General features: G+C 34.0%; 1 protein-coding gene across 1 annotated transcript in view; it reads left to right on the top strand.

The window, feature by feature from the left end:
• Positions 1-21,639, top strand: part of mthfs (5,10-methenyltetrahydrofolate synthetase (5-formyltetrahydrofolate cyclo-ligase)) — a 33,559-nt gene that overhangs the window by 3,206 nt on the left and 8,714 nt on the right. The window contains exon 2 of the mRNA XM_056461010.1: positions 3,639-3,903. Coding sequence (XP_056316985.1) covers positions 3,639-3,903 — 265 coding nt within the window. The remainder of the gene's footprint in view (positions 1-3,638; positions 3,904-21,639) is intronic.

Below are 21,639 nucleotides of genomic sequence, written 5' to 3'. Positions count from 1 at the left end.
TTTGCTTAAACTCTTTGCTCTACAGTAAGGCTATGTATTACTTTTACTTTTTATATGTTACTGTTAACATCAATGCAATAAAACCACGAGTTTGATATTTTAACCAGGTTACTTGTCAGTAAAATTCACCTTTTCTGGACAAGTTTAAATGTCAAACCACATTTTTTTCTGTGCCCCATGATGGTTTGCGTGAATTATAAGAGTAATTCTGTTGAATAATCTGTGAAATGTTTTAAAAGCAGGGTACAATGAGGTGCACACAAATCCAACATTAAAAGGCAAACTATTCGAATTGTGTCACTTTAACCTAACCAACTTTACTTTTATTACAAATAAAAAAAGCACAAAAACCAAACACACCTCTCACCAGTGTTGCCAGATATAGCAGACGTTTTCCAGCCCAAAAGCTGCCCTAAACCCACCAAAATGCACACACACACACACACACACACAATAAACGCCCAAATATTAGAATAATATTATATTTAATTTTTATTTATTTAAATCGAAATTAACCTAGTTACTTTAACTGTCATAATTTTTAACCATACAGCATCCAACACCAGCAGTCACAGAACCACAACATAACCGGATCATAAAACACTGCCCTCCTGTCACCCACACACTGCACTTAAAGTTGTGTAGATTACACTACTGTTACATGCCTGGGGGTGTTGCTCTGTTGTTTCCTCCTCCTATCAGAGTATGTTTTACTTTCGAAATTAGGTATTTGTCCTAGGTATATTCAGAATAATTTGACTATAATTTAGCACCAACTTTCTCTTTAAGATTTTTTTTGGACCAATTTCTTTGGTTAATTTGCGTTCCTGATGCTACTACATATTTTAAGATTACATTTTTTAAGATTACCTACCGACAAAAGGTCAAGCAGACAATTTTGATGGCAGTTTAAGGATTAAAGCGCAGTAGTCATACACAGAAAAGGTGGATAAACAATTGCCTAGACTGTTTGTATATATTAACTATTATCCAAACCATCATCTAGTTATTTAGGCATCACAAATACCTATTTAGTCAGCACGTGACTGTCATAAATGCCCTCAATATTGAAAGAAATTTAAAACAGCCATAAATATTAGTATTGTAATTGTACAGTTGTATTATTAAAAAATATTATTGTAAATGTTTTTATTAAATCCAAGATTTTTGCTGTGAAATATTAATAGTATTTTGTTTATTATTATTATTATTAAAATTATTATTATTATTATTATTATTATTATTATTATTATTATTATTATCATCATCATCATTATTTTTATGATGATGATGATGATGATGATTATTATTAAAATATTATTATTATCATTATCATTATTTTGATGATGACTATTATTACATTTCTATGATTCATTCATTTTCTTTTCGGCTTAGTCTCTTTATTTATCTGGGGTCGCCACAGCGGAATGAACCAACAACTTATCCAGCACATGTTTTATGCAGCGGATGCCCTTCGAACTGCAACCCATCACTGGAAAACATTCATACACACTCATTCACAAACATGCACTACGGACAATTTTAGCTTACCCAATTCACCTATACCGCACGTCTTTGGACTTGTGGGGGAAACCGGAGCACGCGGAGGAAACCCACGCGAACACGGGGAGAACATGCAAATTCCACACAGAAACGCCAACTGACCCAGCCGAGGCTCGAACCAGCGACCTTCTTGCTGTGAGGTGAACGTGCTACTCACCGTGCAGCCCCTATTATTAATATTATTATCATTATTTTGATTAATATTATGATGACGATTATTATGATTATTAAATATTTTCATTATCAATATTTTGATGATGACTATTATTAAAATATTATTATTATAATCATTATTTTGATTATGATGATGATGATTATTATTAAAATATTATTATCATTATTTTGATGTTTATTATTAAAATATTATTATCATTATTTTGATGTTTATTATTAAAATATTATTATTATTTTGATGATGTTTTTTGTTAAAATCTTATTATCATTATCTTTATTTTGATTATGATGATGATTATTATTATTAAAATATTATTATCATTGTTTTGATAGTGTTTATTAAAATATCATTATTTTGATGGTTTATTATTAAAATATTATTATTATCATCATTATTTTGATGTTTATTATTAAAATATTATCATTATTTTGATGGTGTTTATTAAAATATTATTATCATCATTATCATTATTTTGATTATGATGATGATGATATTATTAAAATGTTATCATTATTTTGATTGTTAATCATTAAAATATTATTATCATTATTTTGATTATGATGATGATGATTATTATTATTAAAATGTTATCATTATTTTGATTATGTTAATCATTAAAATATTATTATCATTATTTTATTATGATGATGATGATTATTATTAAAATATTATTATCATCATTATTTTGATGATGTTTATTATTAAAATATTATCATTATCATTATTTTGATGATGTTTATTATTAAAATATTATCATTATCATTATTTTGATTATGATGATGATGATTATTATTATTAAAATACTATTATTATCATCATTATTTTGATGATGTTTATTATTAAAATATTATCATTATTTTGATGATGTTTATTATTAAAATATTATCATTTTGATTATGTTAATCATTAAAATATTATCATTATTTTGATTGATTATGATGATGATGATTATTATTATTATTAAAATATTATTATTATCATCATTATTTTGATGATGTTTATTATTAAAATATTATCATTGTCATTATTTTGATGATGTTCATTATTAATTATCATTATTTTGATTATGATGATGATTATTATTAAAACATTATTATTATCATCATCATTATTTTGATGATGTTTATTATTAAAATATTATCATTGTCATTATTTTGATGATGTTCATTATTAAATTATTAGCATTATTTTGATTATGATGATGATTATTATTAAAACATTATTATTATCATCATCATTATTTTGATGATGTTTATTATTAAAATATTATCATTATCTTTTTTTGATGATGTTTATTATTAAAATATTATCATTATCATTATTTTGATGATGTTTATTATTAAAATATTACTATTATCATAATTTTGATTATGATGATGATTATTATTCAATTGTATTATTAGCATTATTTTGATGATGTTTATTATTAAAATATTATTTTTATTTTGATTATTATGATGATGATTATTATTAAAATATTAACATCATTATTTTGATGATTATGATGATGATTATTAAAATATTATTATAAATATCATTATTTTGATTAGTATTATGATGATGATGATGATGATAATGATTTTTATTATTATAGCAACCCTTAATAGATTGTTACTGTTCAGCACTCCAGAGTGATAAAATAGGGAAAATAAATTCTGTTGCAGATTTTATGAAGCAGTGAGGTAATATAATATCTTACATAATATTAATATCATCATAATAAAGATAATGTGAGGAAAACATGAAGTCCTGTAAAACACAATCCTTTAGATGGCGCTCTCATCTTGCAGTTGTATTTTGCATCACATTCATTTCCAACCCGTTGAGGTACTAATGTTTTTTATTGCTTTGTGTATATACACACACAAAAGTTGTATTTTCCGTTATTATCTATCTCTAGTTGTTCAGGCATCCCAAATACCTGTCCAGCCAGCGTGTGGCCGTCTTCCTGAACATGCATGATGAGGTCGCCACAGAGGAGATCCTGCAGGACATCTTCAGGAGGGGGAAAACCTGCTTCATTCCCAGATACTTCACCAAGAGCACTCATATGGACATGTTACGCCTGAAGGACATGGAGGATATGGAGACGCTTCCTCTCACGGCCTGGAACATCCGTCAGCCTGGAGATGACGACAAACACCGAGACGAAGCTCTGGATACAGGTGGGTTAGTTTATTGAACTGAACTTCAATGAAATTTACACTACACTTAACTGAATCAGGTTTAATTAAAAGTGTTGAGGTTCAATATTTCATGCACTGTACAAAAAAATGTAATGACAATAAAGTCAAGACAACAAATATTCTGATGTTGCTTTAACTTATTTTAATAGGTTATTTTATACTATTATACTACTACTATTATAGTAGTACCATATTTTTATACATTCATTCATTTTCCTTCAGCTTAGTCGCTTGTTTATCAGGGGTCGCCACAGTGGAATGAACCGCCAAGTATTCCAGCATATGTTTTTACACAGTGGATGCCCTTCCAGCAACAACCCAGTACTGGGAAACACCCATACACACTCACATTCACACACATACACTACGGCCAATTTAGTTTATTCAATTCAGCTATAGCGCATATCTTTGGACTGGGGGGAAACCGGAGCACCTGGAGGAAACCCACACCAACACGGGGAGAACATGCAAACTCCACACAGAAATGCCAACTGACCCAGCCGGGACTTGAACCAGCGGCAACCAGAGGCGACAGTGCTAACCACTGAGCCACTGTGCTGCATTAATTTACATAAACAAAGTGAAAACTTAAATTACTTCAGCTTGTTATAACTACAATAATTATTTAGTTTCCACTTAATTTATTATGGTTTTCAGTAATACATAAGTTGGAAAAACTATCCTTTTAGGTGTAAGAAGTTGAAGTAATTTAAGTTTATCCAATGAGTCTTTTTACAATGAAGTTAATATTGTTAGACCATTTGATTAATGTAAGTTGAGATAACGAGAAAGGTTGACGTGATTCATCTAAAAAAATGTAACCCTTGTGTTTTGTTCAAATGGGCTACTCTGTTGTTGGTGGCTGTTTTTGCCCTATTGACTTCCATTATAATGACATTATTTGATTGCAAAGCCATGACACCAAATAATCATATTTCATGCACTCATGATGTAATGACCAAAAGTCAAAACAACAAAATATTTTGATGTTGCTTTAACTTATTGTAATAGGTTAATCAGGTTTCAGCAGTTTTTTTTAAGTTATACAAACTTTATATTTGTAAACAGTTTGATTTAGGTTGAGGTGACTAGAAAACTTAAGTTGATTCAACTTAAATGAAGGCAGCAAGAATTTTTTTGTACAGTGTGCATACATGGTTATTTACACTGGTTGTTAATGAGTTGGACTCTTATCAGACCCCCTAGTTTTTCGCGATTCCGTAATCGCTAAATCCATCGCAAAATCAACAAAAAGTCACACATTTTTGCGTTCCTGCAAAAAAAAAATTCCTGCAAAATTCTTAATTATTTACTTTTTTTGCAATTATTTTGCATTTAATCTCATAAAACATCTGATTCCAATCCATATAATCAAATTATGTTTATTTCAGTCCGCAATTTATTGTTTTACGTGACTTAAAGATGTTGCATACGCAGCACACGTGATTTATTCAAGTGTCTCACGAAAAATGACAACAGAAAAGCAGAAAAACAGAAAAGTGAGCAGCTTACAATGATGAAGATTGGTTCGAGGATGACAGCCATTGGATGTGACTGAATTGAGGACATTATTTGTATGGCTGTATTACGTGTATTAGGTGAGGTACATGTCAAATGCTCTGGGGAGTGAAATCCGAGAGAAAGTAAGATGGTGGATAAAAATAAGAGTTGTACAACCTTCCTTTGGCTTAATTTCTACCTACCTATTTTCTGTTTTAGATCTTAGATCCTAATATAGAATATATATATATATATATATATATATATATATATATATATATATATATATATAAATATATATATATATATATATATATATATATATATATATATATATATATATACACACATTTATATGGCCAAAAAAAAAAAAAAAAATCACAAAAAACATCGTTAAAAACATCATCATTATCTGTCTTATAAGTGCTTGTACTAAATGTCTTTCTTCTTATTTATCTTCTTCTTATTATTATTATTATTACTTATTGCCACTTATTTACAGTAAATAAATATCCTCAAAAATCAAGAAATTAAGACAGCTGTATAGTATTGTAATTGTACAGTTGCATTATAAAAACTACTACTAATATTATTAATATATTTATTAACATTTTATTTGTACAGTGAAATATTAATAATAATAATAATGCATTTTATTTAAAGGCGCCTTTCATGACACTCAAGGTCACCGTACAGAACAGCTAGAACAATCAGTTCAAATAAAAACACAATAAAATCAATAAAATACAATACAAACTTTTTTAAAAATGCAGTCGAGTTAAAGAGAATAAGAACTATTAACAGTATAGTTAGATTAGATTAGATTAGATTAGATTAGATTCAACTTTATTGTCATTACACATGTACAAGTACAGGGCAATGAAATGCAGTTTAGGTCTAACCAGCAGTGCAATAGCAGCAAGTGCAGGATACAGGTATAAGTTATAAAGAGTATATTATTAACAGTATTAACAGTAATTTGTTTAGCATTTTTATAGCGATCCTCAATAAAATATGGAAAATAAATGTTGCAGATTTTACTATAAAATCTAACATAATATTAATGTCATTATAATAAAGATACTGTGAAAAAAGCATTGTAGGTATGAAGTGATATAAACAATAGCCTTTAGATGGCGCTCTTATCCTGAAGTTTTATTTTGCATCACATTCATTTCCAGTACAGTGAGATCCTAATGCTTTTTGTTGTTTAAACATACAAACACACACAATAGGATATTCCCAATTGTTCCCATAAGGATGCTTTTTAAGGTTGAATATTTGCACTTTAAAACAACGTGAAGCTGCATTGCAGACCTATACAACTGCTGACTATTAGAAGTCAAACCAAACTGCTGGACTCATGTTTTTTAAAGTCTCAAGAGATTTCAGCTCAGAAACAAACTAAGTATAATAACAACACTGCCTATTTGAACTTGAATGAATAGATATTCCCAACCAATGTGTCAACTAACTACTACAGTTAAACTAATGTAAACTATTTTGAATAACATTATGACATTATATAAACATTATATAAACTATTCCTTTAAGTATTATCATGTTTCATTTACTTCCATGTTATTACAAGAGAAATTGATATACAATTTATAAAGCAAACATTTTCTTTAGGAGAAATAACCTTTCAAGGTTTCCCTTCAAGGCCTGGAAAATACTTCAAAACAAGCATGGGTCCTTGGATAGGCTTGAATTAAACTTGAAATAACGTTTATTCATTCATTCATTCATTCATTCATTCATTCATTCATTCGTTCGTTCATTTTCCTTCGACTTATCAGAGGTCTCAATTAAGTTTATTTATGAGTTTATTTTAACAATTTTACTGTCAAAAACAGCACTAAAGCACAGAGAAATACTTCAATTAAAAATCTTACATTTAAATCTTGAACAGCAACACTGACAAATAATGCACATTTTATTAATATTTCAGAAACCGCATTTAATAATACCAGTATTAACAAATTGTGTTAAAGTTAAACATAAAACGGTCAACATTATGAATATAACTCACATTTTTTTATGTAAATATTAAGTGTAAGGGATATGTTAAGTACAGTAAGGGCTTTCATTGCGCTATATTGACCTTATTCTTCAATGCGGAAGTGCGCGCGTTTTTGCGATTGTTTTAGAACTTCCGATTCAGTTGCCTATGGGAGAAATGAATAGAAACAATAAACTGCAAAAAAACGGTCAAACTACTCACTCTACAAACAAGTGTTTGCATTACAATACAGACAAAGTAAAATAATATAATAAGAAAATATCAGTTTGCAACACCAAGCAGCAAAACGAGCTGTTTTTAACGTGTAAAAATGAATGGAAGTGAATGAGGCCGGAAGTTTAGAGCCAAAATGATTCAAATGGCTGCGCCCACTCGTACGCGGAGAATAAGGTCAATATGCTGGGGTATAAATTAAAAAAGTGCTTGATTAAAAATGAATGCTGTTTTCAGAGAACCCTGAAAGACATAGACTGTAAAACATGACAACATGAAGAAATTAAGGTAACTTATTAGTTTTTACAGATTTAATTTGATTGAACATAAAACTATTAAGTTGTCCTGAAAAAAAACCCCCTGAAGAATTGTGTTGTTTCAGCTCATTTTAAATAAGTAGCTTGAACAAGTAGCAAACGTCATTGTTTTTGAGTGTAGGACTTGGTTTTATCCATGAGATATCTACTGGAAGATGTGTTTCTTTGCAGTTTATACCAATGAATCATTCACAGTATATCGTTTTGGCATCAATAACGCAATGTGCAAATCTGCAATAGCCACATCGAAAAGTCTGCAGTGTCAGTTCAGTTTTAGTTCAGTTTTAGTTCATTTATCCATTAGGAAATTTGAGTGGATTATAGTAGATTGTGAAGTTTAACCTTAGTAAAGTCAAAGTTTTTCATTTGCTTGTTTGCTTTGTTTTTAAGGCCTATGAATGTGAAATTTTAAATGTGTTTAAGGAATTACAACATTAACAAATATTGTTTATTTTAGTACACAATGAAGACTAGTATGCATTGTTAATTATTTACATTTGATGATTAAGTTTCTGCACTTGAATACAGTTATAATAGTTCCAGTGAACCGCAAAACGCTATCTGTTTAATTTATGCAGATTATCTGTCCTTTAAAATCATCCCAATTAACATAACATTCTGAATTATTTCCAAATTGAGCTATTTAAATTAGGGCTGTGCGAATAATCGAAATCGCGATTTGAAACATTGCGATTAGCTTATTGCAAGAGGCTGCGATATGAAATATATATTATTTAACTTTCCCCACCCAGAGCAAATTGCGCGACTGCCGTTTGTGTATAGTCTTACTAGCCAATTGAGTGAGCACATGTTCTGCCCAATCAGAATTGATCAACTGAGCTATGCGGAATATCCACAATAAAAAACAAACAAACAAACGCGAACGAGTGGGATGATGGCGACTGCCGCTTCAGAAGCATTAATAGACAAATTAATATCAAAGAAAAACCGCACGTCGGTAATATGAAAATATCGTGGTTTCAGTCACAGACACCAACCAAAACCAGGTAAATTGTAAGAGCTGTCGCAGAACTGTTGCCACAGCATAAGGAAAGGCACCACAGGTGGCTATATGAGGAGCGTCTTGCTAAAATGTCAACTAAAAGTATTGCCAGTGACACTCAATCTAGTAACACGCGAAGTACAGTTTCAGAGTTGTTTGCTAATATATGTTGATATCTTTTCAGTTCTTTTTTTTTTACTGACACTCACTGAGTTTTAGCAGTAAGAAGCTATGAGACAGTTTATTGAGCTGAAGCTTGACTACAAAATTAAATCCCAAATCAAATTAAAAAATCTGTCCAAAAAAAAAATGCAATTAGATATTTTGCCCAAATCGCACAGCCCTAATTCAAATACTCTGGTAAAATTATATTCATATCGCAATATGTATTGCAGCTAAACTACACATCGCAATCTCAGTTTTTTTTCCAATATCATGCAGCCATAATTTACTATAAAACCCTAAATGTACAGTTGAAGTCAGATTTATTAGCCCCCCTTTGTTTTTGAATTTGTTTTTTCTTTTTTAAATATTTCCCAAATGATGTTTAACAGAGCAAGGAAATTTTCACAGTATGTCTGATAATATTTTTTCTTCTGGAGAAAGTCTTATTTGTTTTATTTCGGCTAGAATAAAAGCAGTTATTATTTTTTTATGAACCATTTTAAGGTCAAAATTATTCACCCCTTTAAGCTATATTTTTTTTCGATTGTCTACAGAACAAACCATCGTTATACAGTAACTTGCCTAATTACCTTAACCTGCCTAGTTAACCTAATTAACCTAGTTAAGCCTTTAAATGTCACTTTAAGCTGTATAGAAGTGTCTTGAAAAATATCTAGTCAAATATTATTTACTGTCATCATGGCAAAGATCAAATAAATCAGTTATTAGAGTTGAGTTAATAAAACTATTATGATTAGAAATGTGTAAACATTGTCTCTTTGTTAAACAGAAATTATGAAAAAAAACAGAGGGGCTAATAATTCAGGGGGGCTAATAATTCTGACTTCAACTGTATATTATGAGTCATTATCTCTGTAAATTGTTCGTTAAAGTGCAATTTAGCATTGACAAAGTGTTCGATGTCAAGTGTATACTTTGTTGTACCACCTGAGTCATGAACTTATATCAAATTAAATATACTCCTCAAATTAATTTGCCGTAAGTGAATTATGGCTCATAAATCAGGCTATTTCTAGCATACAGCTATTATTTATGGTGTTTGTGACTGTGGGTTGTTTATGAACGTGCTTGTCTTCTAATTGTCCTCATTTACCATCTACACAGTTTGCTTTTTTCTCTGTAATTTATCAGCAGCCTAATTGTATCTTAAGTAAATCTCAGAGAATAGCTTGATTTACAGTCTAAATTGTTAGAGCTCCTTTATTTATTTATTTATTTAAATATTTCCCAAATGATGTTTAACAGAGCAAGGAAATTTTCACAGTATGTCTGATAGTATTGTTTCTTCTAGAGAAAGTCTTATTTGTTTCATTTCAGCTAAAATAAAAGCAGTTTTAAAATTTTTAAAAACCAATTTAAGGTCAAAATTATAAGGCAATATTTTTTCAGTTGTCTACAGAACAAACTATCGTTATACAATAACTTGCCTAATTACGATAACTTGCCTAATCAACCTAGTTAAGCCTTTAAATGTCACTTTAAGCTGTATAGAAGTGTCTTGAAAAATATCTAGTCAAATATTATTTACTGTCATCATGACAAAGATAAAATAAATCAGTTATTAGAAATGAGTTATTTAAACTATTATGTTTAGAAATGTGTTAATAAAATCTTTCCATTAAACAGAAATTGGGGGAAAACATATGGGGGAGGGGGGCTAATAATTCTGACTTCAACTGTATATAGCAAAGAAATGATGCATGTGTTCACATGGTGGAGAATATAAACTAGAGACAACTAAGCAGGTGTTACAGGACGGCAGATTATATCCTCTCACCCTGTTGAGCAAGTAATAACGGAGAGATGAAAGCATGTGTGTGTGTTTTAGACTCTGATTTAATAGGGTGTTTGTGCATATGTGCATTAAAGAAGAGAGGGAGGAATAAAAGATGGCCTTCTGAAGAAACTGAAATGCGTTTTGTGGTGTGAGGGCTGTAATCTCTCTAAACTGTCCCAGTGTGAGAGGACGGTGTGTGTTTTTGTGCAGTTTGCTCCTGCAGAGTGATATCGTAACCTTGAGCTCAGCACGTCCCGCGGCCTTTCTTTTCCCTATAGAGGTGTTTGGCTTTAAAGTCAACATAAAATAGTCTTAATACGAATATCCTGGTCTTGTTGTTGTGGATTCAGGGCATTATTCTAAAGAAAATGTCTGCTGTTTAATTCGTATATCAGTTTGTGTGGGTGGCACGGTGGCTCAGTGGTTAGCACTGTCCTCTCACAGCAAGAAGGTCACTGGTTTGAGTCCCGGCTGGGTCAGTTGGCATTTCTGTGTTCTCCCCGTGTTGGCGTAGGTTTCCTCCGGGTGCTCCGGTTTCCCCCACAGTCCAAAGACATGCGCTATAGGTGAATTGGGTAAAATGAAATTAGCTGTAGTGTATAAGTGTGTGTGTAAATGGCAGTGTATGTGTGTTTCCCATTACTGGGTTGCAGCTGGAAGGGCATCCGCTGTGTAAAACATATGCTGGAATAGTTGGCGGTTCATGCCGCTGTGACGACCTCTGATAAATAAGGGACTAAGCCGAAGGAAATTGAATGAGTGAATGAATCAATATCTGTTGTAATAATTTGGATTAAAGAAAGCAACAGTAGTTTACCCAGAATTTACTCACCAACGAAGACATTCTCTGTGTATTTTTTTTCTCTTTTACATATTATAATTAGTTTTTGTCCTAATCATCTGCCACTTGTGAAATTCCTATTTTAGAAACTATAATTTTTGTGATGAAACTTCCTACTTCCATGATGTTGCGGCAAAACAAACTACTATGACAATAAACTCCTCAGGTACAGATTATGTGCTGTATTCAGTGCTAAATGCTAGGGCTGGGCAATTAATATAAAAGTAATTGAAATCAACATTAAGAACCTATAATCGATAGAATTTTTCCAGGTAAGTTTTTCAATTACTCTCCCTACCGCATATGGAGTCACGTGACCGCACTCTGTTAAGGTTTATTTAGGGCGTACTCACACTATGCTATCCGAACCATGCCCAGGCACGTTTCCCGGTTCGTTTGAGAAGTGTGAGTGCTCTGAATCTGGCTCAGGCATGGTTCGGTTGGCCAGCCCTGGCCCGGTTGGAAGAGGTGTGCCAGAGCACGGTTCACTTGGACTTTGGTGTGGTACGCTTATAGTGTGAGTGCAAAGTGTGCCTGAGCCCGAAACTGAAGACGAGACGTGACTTTTATGGGACTGTTTCATATGGATTTATTAATCATTCTTACAGTTCAATGAACACAAACTGTCGGAGATTATTAAAGACGCAAACCCCTCACTGCACGACAGCTGCACCTTTAGTAAACCTCCTAATACCTACAGCACGAGGACTTTATGATTGTTTATGAGCGTCAAATGTGCTGGATCTGTTCAGCGAATTATTTGACTGCATGTCACTGCATCCCTATCCACTAAAATGATATAACTAAAGAAATCTCCACTGTGCTGGGTGACAGCGCTTCTCTACTGTTAAACCGAGCAGCGCATCATCGATGACGTAAGCGTGCTTCAGCTCGGAAGCAATGTGAGTGCAGGCCGCCGGGGCAGAGGGAAGGGGGGACAAGCGTGCTTCGACTTGGTTCAAGGCAACTGTACATAGAGTGAGTACGCCCTTATTCTTCTTCGTCGAACACACGCGTATAGTCCAGTGCATCATTCGCATACCCACACACCTCTCAAAAAATTTAACTACACGTCACAACGATGTGTAGCGCAAGCTCATTGATTGGTGGGTTTGGTAGCGCTGACGAGTGTGGGTGGCACGGAGAGGCGATCAATAGATGCAGAAGTACAAGGGGCCGATCACATGCACATTTACGTTCCAAAAACGCGAGGCACACCACGCTGCCTTTTTTGTTGACAAGAAAAAAAAGGAGCGCGGTTCGCTTATTTTGTCGCTAGGCAACGACTGAATCAGCTGTATATTGTGCGAGAGCATTGCTGTTGATTATTAATATAATTTTAATATCTAATAATATTGCGATATTCAAGATTTGTGGTCATACAGCACCGGATCACTCAAAACAGCAACCACAAGTCTCTCCTCCATCTTCAAAAGTCTCCGTTGTTGTTTTGACAACACAAACACTGCAGGCACCTCAACGGAAACCCCGCCTCTGCTTTCATTTGATTGGAGAATGAAAGAGACGCAACTGACGTAACGCGCTTTTTCCGCTCAGCGTTGACTTTTTTTCAACTGTGAGCGCACGGCGCACAAGGGCAAAAAGGCGAGGCGCAGCAGGGCGCATAAAATGCGAGGCGCGCAGGGTGCATAAACAGCGCGCAAAACACTTGTGTTAGTAAACCATAAAAAAAGGTGCCTCTCAATACATAAAGCACGTTCGGTGTAATCGGCCCCTAAATCAGCCTTAAAAGTCTGAGGCTGATTTCTACTTCTGTGGCCCCTTTGCAGCCATATTTGATCTCTGGTCAGGTAGGATAACAGACCCATTCTTGAGCCTTACTTTGCACTACATTGATGATGATTGGAAGCTGCGCCAGAGATGCCAAGAGACAGCATATATTCCATTTATATTAAAATTATTATTTACATTAAAATATTTGTTTACCGAAGATGCAAGAAATGCACTATTTAAAATATTATTTACAGGATATACAAGCGTTATTTTATTTAGAAGGGATACTGCTTATTTTCGACTTTTAATATGAAAAACATTGAAAATAATTAATTTTGTATAAAGTTTTTTTATTTTCACTTTTATATCAGAAAAAATTGACTGTTGGTTTTAGACAATGTGTGTTTTAATTTTAGTTGTTCAACGTTGATATTAAATAAATAATCATAGATAGTAGTGTGTGTTTCCTTCAATTATTTTCAAATCTAGTAATGCACCCTTCACTCAGAAATCTCTTACTGGTAATATGTGAGCATATTTACTGTACAAAGCTTGTCAGTGAACTATGAAGGCAAAAAATAAACAAATAAATAAAATAATTAATCATTAATCGTAATAGATTTAAAATGTTCAATTAATCGACATTTTGATTTTAGGCCAAATTGCCCAGCCCTAGTGTATGTGACTTTTAGTGTATATATAACAGCATGTTCTGACTTCATGTGATAAAACAAGTTTTTGTCCTGCAAAAGACATGCGAAATTCCTATTTTATTCAGTCATTCATTCATTTTCCTTTAGCTTAGTCCCTTATTTATCAGGAGTCGCCACAGTGGAATGAACCGCCAACTATTCCAGCATATTTTTTACACAGCGGATGCTCTTCCAGCCACAACCCATTACTGGGAAACGCTTACATTCACACACACTCATACACTACGGCCAATTTAGTTTATCCAATTCACCTATAGCGCATGCGTTTGGACTGTGTGGGAAACCAGACCACCTGGAGGAAACCCATGCCAGCACGGGCAGAACATGCAAACTCCACACAGAAACACCAACTGGCCCAACCAGGACTCGAACCAGCAACCTTCTTGGTGTGAGGTGACAGTGCTAACCACTGAGCCACTGTGTCACCCTAAATTTCTGTTTTAGAAACTTTAAATTTCTCAAAGATACTTTTCATTCTGCCACATTGCAGCACAACAACAAACATAAGCCATAAACTACTATGATAATAAACTCCTCAGGTACTGATTATGTGCTTAATTCAGTGTGAAATTCTATTTTGAATACCATTTATTGCCATACTGCTAAAAGCAGCAGCAGATAGTTCACCTCACGGTCGAATGCATTTTATGTGCGACTGACAAATAGCTTTAAGCTACAAATAAATAAAAAATATTTATGATAAAATATGTTTACATTTAGGCGGCTTTATCGGGCACAAAAACCATAAACAGTGAGGGTCCTGTATGTTTATGACCAAAAGAAAAAACAACACAGGCTCATTCTGAAAACGTACTCCTATATACATTTCTGGAGAGAGCCAAAGCCAAATACATCCCAGGAGGGTTTTTTTTTTTTGCAGTTTTTGTTTTCGAGATTTTACCAGAGGCTGCTGTGTACGCTTTTTTAAATCTTAAATTTCTCTCGGGAGTGCCATTTACACCTGCTGTTCTCACGTAAATCCACCAGAGGCCACTGTCAACTGACTGACCAACCTTCACCTACCCCCTTCCCTAAACCCAACTGATAGTGTTTTTAAAAGCACCGTTGACCCACCCACCCTCTTCCCTAAACCCAACCGACAGTGTTTTCAAAAGCAATCCAGAAAAATAAAAGCCCTCGCCTGATTTTTACCACGGTTTCAGATTTTACCACATTCTCACCCTGTTATTTACTTGTTTATTATTTTTTGGCTATTTTTTTTGTCTTGCCTGCTTTTTGGAACCATTCTTTGCTGGACTCGAACCCCATTGTCACAGTCAACTCTGTCACAAGTCTGCCAAGCTACTGAACAAACTGGTAACAGCAAAAAAAAACAGTCCACACAGAGATTGTGGACTGTTGTTTTTGTTTTAAAGACAAAATGCAGCCATATGTACCTCTGGCTACATAATTCGTTATCTCCAGAAATGTATATAGGGCTATGTTTTCAGAATGAGCCTATGTTGAAAAAACTGCTAGAAACTGATGTGCTAACTGTTTTGGTTGGGCATTAGATATTCGTAGTGAAGTGTAAACCACTTACCACACAATTTGTTTACCACAAAATATGACGACAAAGCCAGGAGCTCTCAACCTAGCTGCAGTCATGCTGGAAATGAGCTCCTCTGGTGCTAGTGGTATTTCTGTTTTATAGCCTATTCCTTAACCAGCAGCCATTCACAGTCTGGATGGTATCACGATAGGGAACCTATAAGACAACAAAACACACAGGATAAGCAAAATCCTAATAAAAAAAAAAAAAAACACTCATCATAACAAACATAAAAAAACATGATATTTATTTGATAAAATGAACTGGCAGGTCTTTTTTAATCACTGAATTTGGTGGTTATATAGGCTTACTAAATATTCAATAATATCTCATTACATCTAAAGGCCTTAAACTGATTTGAAACTATGCTAGTGCAACTAAAATGCCATTAAATTTTCAACATCAGCTTGTCAGAGCAGGTGATCGAGGTCCCATAAAGCAATCTGAAAGCATAAATGAATGGAAAACAACATTGTATCGCGAGCTATACAGGCAATTGTTAATGAACTCTTTCTATTACATTGCATGATCAAAGCAGCCGAATGGGATTTGACTTGAAATGTTGCATGAAATGTTGCGATGAGCTCAGATGAAAATGTCAGGTGTGCGTGTGTGCTGAACAATTTTTGCATGCTTGTATTGGTAGTACATCACTATGACACTAAGTGCTAACAAGACTGAATGGTTTGAATCCAGCGAAGTGCACTTCATTGCCTATCTGCTGGTGTGTCTGATTGAGGCACTCCGATAGCATTTAATCCCGCTATAACACTCCATTGCTCACTGCCTTTCTTTAAGGTCAAACTGTGCCGCTTGTAAATCAGCAAGTTTTTAATATGAATCCAACAAACATTTGGACTTAATGAACTGTACCGTCTGCTTGGAATGACTCTCATATTTATTAGTTTTGAAGCTGTAGACGCACATGTTAGTGGTGTGTATGATTAACTATTCATGAAAGGAGTGTGTCAAAAATTCAGCTGTTGTGTTTGTATAAAAATGTGTGTATCTGTGTTTATTTGTTGATGGTTCCTGCTAAATAGCAGTCCCTAACCCTACATATTTATGTATTAGAGCTATTATCAATGTAATTTCTGTGTAATTTAATTTATAGTAAAATGATTAGATTAAAATGTATATAGGGATAGAATAAGGCAGGGGTGGCGAACCTGTTTGGCATGATGAGCCAAAAAAAAAACTTTATCACTGCAAAGAGCCACACAACAGATGCGAAGTTCACTGCCTTTGGGAAATTCCCGGGCTACGGCAGAATAGAGAGAGGTGAAATGGCGCTCGAGATTTGAAGCCTTAAAATGTGACAACGAAGTCTGGCATATCAAGCAGAATGGCTTTCCATTTCTTTCAACAAAAAAATATAAATCCTCCCATTCAGATAAAAATGTTCTGCGCTCATCTTCGTATTTACGCTTAGCTGTACGCTTTCCTGACTCTGCCATGACGATTGATATTAACGAACTGCACGTCACTCGTGTTGCGCCCCAATCACACAGGGCTTCAGTGTCAACCAAGCGGCAACCTCCCGCTCTCCCTCGGGAGGCCAATACGGAAGTAACTGAAACTGCAATTCATCAAAATTCCGCTAGTCCTGGCTCCATAATAGAGCAAAGTGCAATTGAGCCCACTGTTAGAATGGCCAACTTTACAGCAGAAAAAAAAGTGTTTACAGCCTGGTACAAAGAACCATTTTGGTTCATATAGCTATTATTACCCTCCATGACAACTGTGAGGGGGGTGAATTTTTTTATAACTCATCCATTTCCTTTATATTAGGTTATATTAAGTTTGCATAATTAAGGGCGTGGCCACTTGAGTGACAGCTAGGTTTCGCTGGTCGCCGTCACTTCACCTCAGCTGAATCCGGCAGATTAGCCACTGACCTCGGCATATTCATCGTATTTTTGTTTTGTTTTATGTGGCTTTACACAGTCAGCTGCCTTTTGGACTTATTTCTTACAATTATCAGATGATATGGGATGCTGTGTGCATTTAATTGTGCTCACAAACCATTCACGTGGCCTCATTTCCCATGTGAGTAAAGTTATACACTTGTATACCATCTCTATAAATGTATTTGTTTTATTTAAGATCATTTATCATTAATATTTTTCTTTAGACCCGTAAAGCACTCCAGAATGTGACAGATTGGTTAGCTGTAGGCTCTAGAACAGTCATCTGAAGCGTTGTCATACAGTGTTATGCTGGAGTTCATCAATAGTCTTGCATTTACTAACACAGACTATATTTGAAGTGTTTGGAAGTCATTCGCGTTTTCCTCCTGTAGAAAAACGTCATAAGAGCAATGTTTAGTGGCTCAATGTATTACAACAGTGTTTTTGAAAGTCAAATCACTTTATTGATATAGTGTACAGCCAAGCACATGTGGTCAGAACACAAGCGAGTCGCAGGTAATAGAGTATTAAGCGTTTTTCCCAAAGTAAAGTCTGTCTGCCAGGTCTAAGCAAAGGGCCAGCAGGTGTCTGGAGCTCCGCTCACTCTCCGCCTCTTTGCCCTTGTTTGGTATCCCGCCGTGGGAGCGATGACGCGCGAACAAAATGGCGACGGTTGGCCGCGCCTACTTGTGGCTTCTTTTGCGCTCTTCAGAAACCTATGGGTGACGTCACGGATGCTACGTCCATATATTTTACAGTCTATGGTGTCAACTCTTGACTGAAGGCGTGTCTGAAGTTAGAGCTGAAACGATCGTCATAGAAGCATCAGAAAATGAAATGCAGTCAGCAATAGGCCACTGTCTAGCAGGTGTATTTGCATACAGCGATCTGATTGGCTGACGCGTCCGTTGGCGCTTGAAAAGTTGAGCTACTCCCAGCTTCTGCAGCGAGCAACGCTGAAGCCCCGTGTGAATGGGGCATTAGTCAATTGGTTAATGTATGTTAAATCGCGCGAGAGGTTGAGCCGCACAAGAGCAGTAAAAGAGCCGCAAGCGGCTCGCGAGCCGCGGGTTCGCCACCCCTGGAATAAGGGGATTGTTGTGATCGCCAGTGGTGTTTTATCCGCTGGAAATTACTTCCGGTATTCCTACCACACTACAACTCCCAGAACTCTTTGCACTTATTGCACTCTTAGCAACTCCTGCCACAGGTGACAATAATCAGAATAATTACTGATTACACAGAGTATATATACCGCTCACATTCACAGACACTTTGCTGAGTCTTGTTTTTCTGTTAACATTACAAAACATTTTCCCTTGTCTAGCCTTCCAGTGTTTTGACCTTTTGCTTGTTTACCATTTTTGATTCTTTGCCATTTGTCTGTATTTTGACTACGTATTTTGTATTAATTTCATGCTCCTGTTTTCGACCATTCCTGCACGACTTCTCTTTAATAAACTGCTCGTGGATCCCCAACTCCATTGTCAGCGTCCCTACATTACAGGGATAGAGTATCACTGTTAACAATTACCTGTAGAATCTAGAGTAACTTTACGGCAGCAGTTTGTCACTTACTGTAAATCAATTACATCAAAAATACTGTATTTACATTTACAGTATCATTCATCTTGCTATACATATTTACAGTATTGTATATCTTTACTGTATAACAGACAGCAATTTTTACAATGCAACTTTAAAATACAGTATCATACTGCTTCTCTGTCACACAGCAAGACACTATAATTCAGATTACAGTTAAATACTGTGTAATTTACAAAAATCATTAACAACCATGGGGGATAGAGTATCCCTGTAACAATTTCCTGTAGGATCTATAGTAACTTACTGGCAGCAGTGTACCAGTAACTTACTGTAAATCAATTACAACAAAACACTGTATTTATATTTACAGCACCATCTACCTTGCTGTATGTATGTATATGTATGTATATATAAATATAAATTACAGTATTGTATAACTTTGAAATATACAGTCATTTTCACAATGCAACTTTAAAATACAGTAACATACCGATTAACATTATTCATGAAATAAGTTAAATTCAGCTGTTGTGTTTGTATAAAAGTGTGTGTGTGTGTGTTTTTATTTCAAGCACAGTTTTATGATGGTTCCTGCCAATTAACGATTGCTGATGAATCCTTAACCCAACTTATTTATGTAGAGCTATTAGCCTCTTAAATTTCAATTTTTTTATTATATTTTAATTATATACAATATTATATTAAAATAATTAGACTAAAATGTATATATCATAGTTTTATAATAATTCTAAAATCTAAATGTTTAGAATAATTAGGATTATTTTATATTCAATTCAATTCACCTTTATTTGTATAGCGCTTATACAATGTAGATTGTGTCAAAGCAGCTTCACATAGAAGATTATAGTGAATTGAAACAGTGTCAGTTCAGTTTTCAGATCTTAAGTACAGTTCAGTTTAGCTCAGTTCAGTGTGGTTTAATAATCACTACTGAGAGTCCAAACACTGAAGAGCAAATCCATCAATGCGCAGCTCTACAGGTCCCAAACCATGCAAGCCAATGACGACAGCGGCGAGGGAAAAAAATTAGCAGCACTATATGATGCACTAAAAATCATAATTCAAAAGTTTAAAGTTGGAAAAAGGTTTTATTTATCTATTTACTGACAATCTCTTGTGTTTGAAGAGGATAATTATATATCATATTTTATATACACAGCATCTAAAATACATAGAATATTTTAACCAACAACTTTAAAGAATACCAACATATGAAGTGTTTAAGGTTAAATTAAATATATGGGTTATTAGTACTCATTTACAGTATGTCAACATTAAAATCATTAATTAAAAATGGGCACTTTCATTTATTTTTTATGAATTGTGATATGTAATTGTATTGTTTTACATTTTCTTTAGGGTGACATTTAACATTCTGTCCAGGGACTACAGATGGAAAATAGCCTTCAGCTAATTCTTGTACATTTGCAGAAATGTTTTATTAATGTAAAATATCCCTGTTAACTAAACAAATGAAATGAAAAATAATAGTACACTAAACACTTGGAAAATATTTGAAAAAATATATATCTCCTGGGATTTCTTTTCTTGTTCAAATATTTCCCAAATGATGTTTAACAGAGCAATGAATTTTTCACAGTATTTCCTATATTTTTTCTTCTGGAGAAAGTCTTGTTTGTTTTATTTCGGCTAGAATAAAAGCAGTTTTTAAACCATTTTAAGGTCAATATTATTAGCCCCTTTAGCAATATTTTTTTTCGATTGTCTACAGAACAAACCATCGTTATACATTATCTTGCCTAATTACCATAACTTGCCAAATAACCTAGTTAAGCCTTTAAATGTCACTTTAAGCTGAATACTAGTATCTTGAAAAATATCTAGTCAAATATTATTTACTGTCATCATGACAAATATAAAATAAATCAGTTATTAGAAATGAGTTATTAAAACTATTATGTTTAGAAATGTGTTGAAAAATCTTCTCTCCATTAAACAATGACAAAAGATTGCCATTTGAAAAAAAATTATTAAAAAAGCACACATATAAGCCTCCGCTTCAAACTAATACATAAAAAAACCTAAGGAATCCCCATCAGCACACTCGTGTGTTCCTTTAAAAGCTTTCTTTTACACCTGAGGATTGTGAACTGTGATGGACAGGTGAACAGATGAGATGAAGAGATCAGAGGAGAGCAGATTTGTTTGAAATCCTGCAAAGGACTGATGCACTTTCAGATTGAAACCTTGGGCAATTTGGGGACAAAACGAGGATTTGAGGTACTGGCGAGTCTCAGATGTTACTTCGAGATGCAGCTTGAGAAATAAGTTTTGCAGAAGAAGGGCTGAACGATGAATTGCGTGTGATTTCCGTGTGCATTTGTCTATAAAACTGGCTCTGTAATCAATAACAAAA

This window comes from Danio aesculapii, chromosome 7 (assembly GCF_903798145.1).
Source record: "Danio aesculapii chromosome 7, fDanAes4.1, whole genome shotgun sequence".
In the NCBI taxonomy this organism is placed as follows: domain Eukaryota; kingdom Metazoa; phylum Chordata; class Actinopteri; order Cypriniformes; family Danionidae; genus Danio; species Danio aesculapii.
The sequence above is the reverse complement of the archived record's forward strand: the minus strand, read 5'-3'. Positions and strand labels throughout refer to the sequence as shown.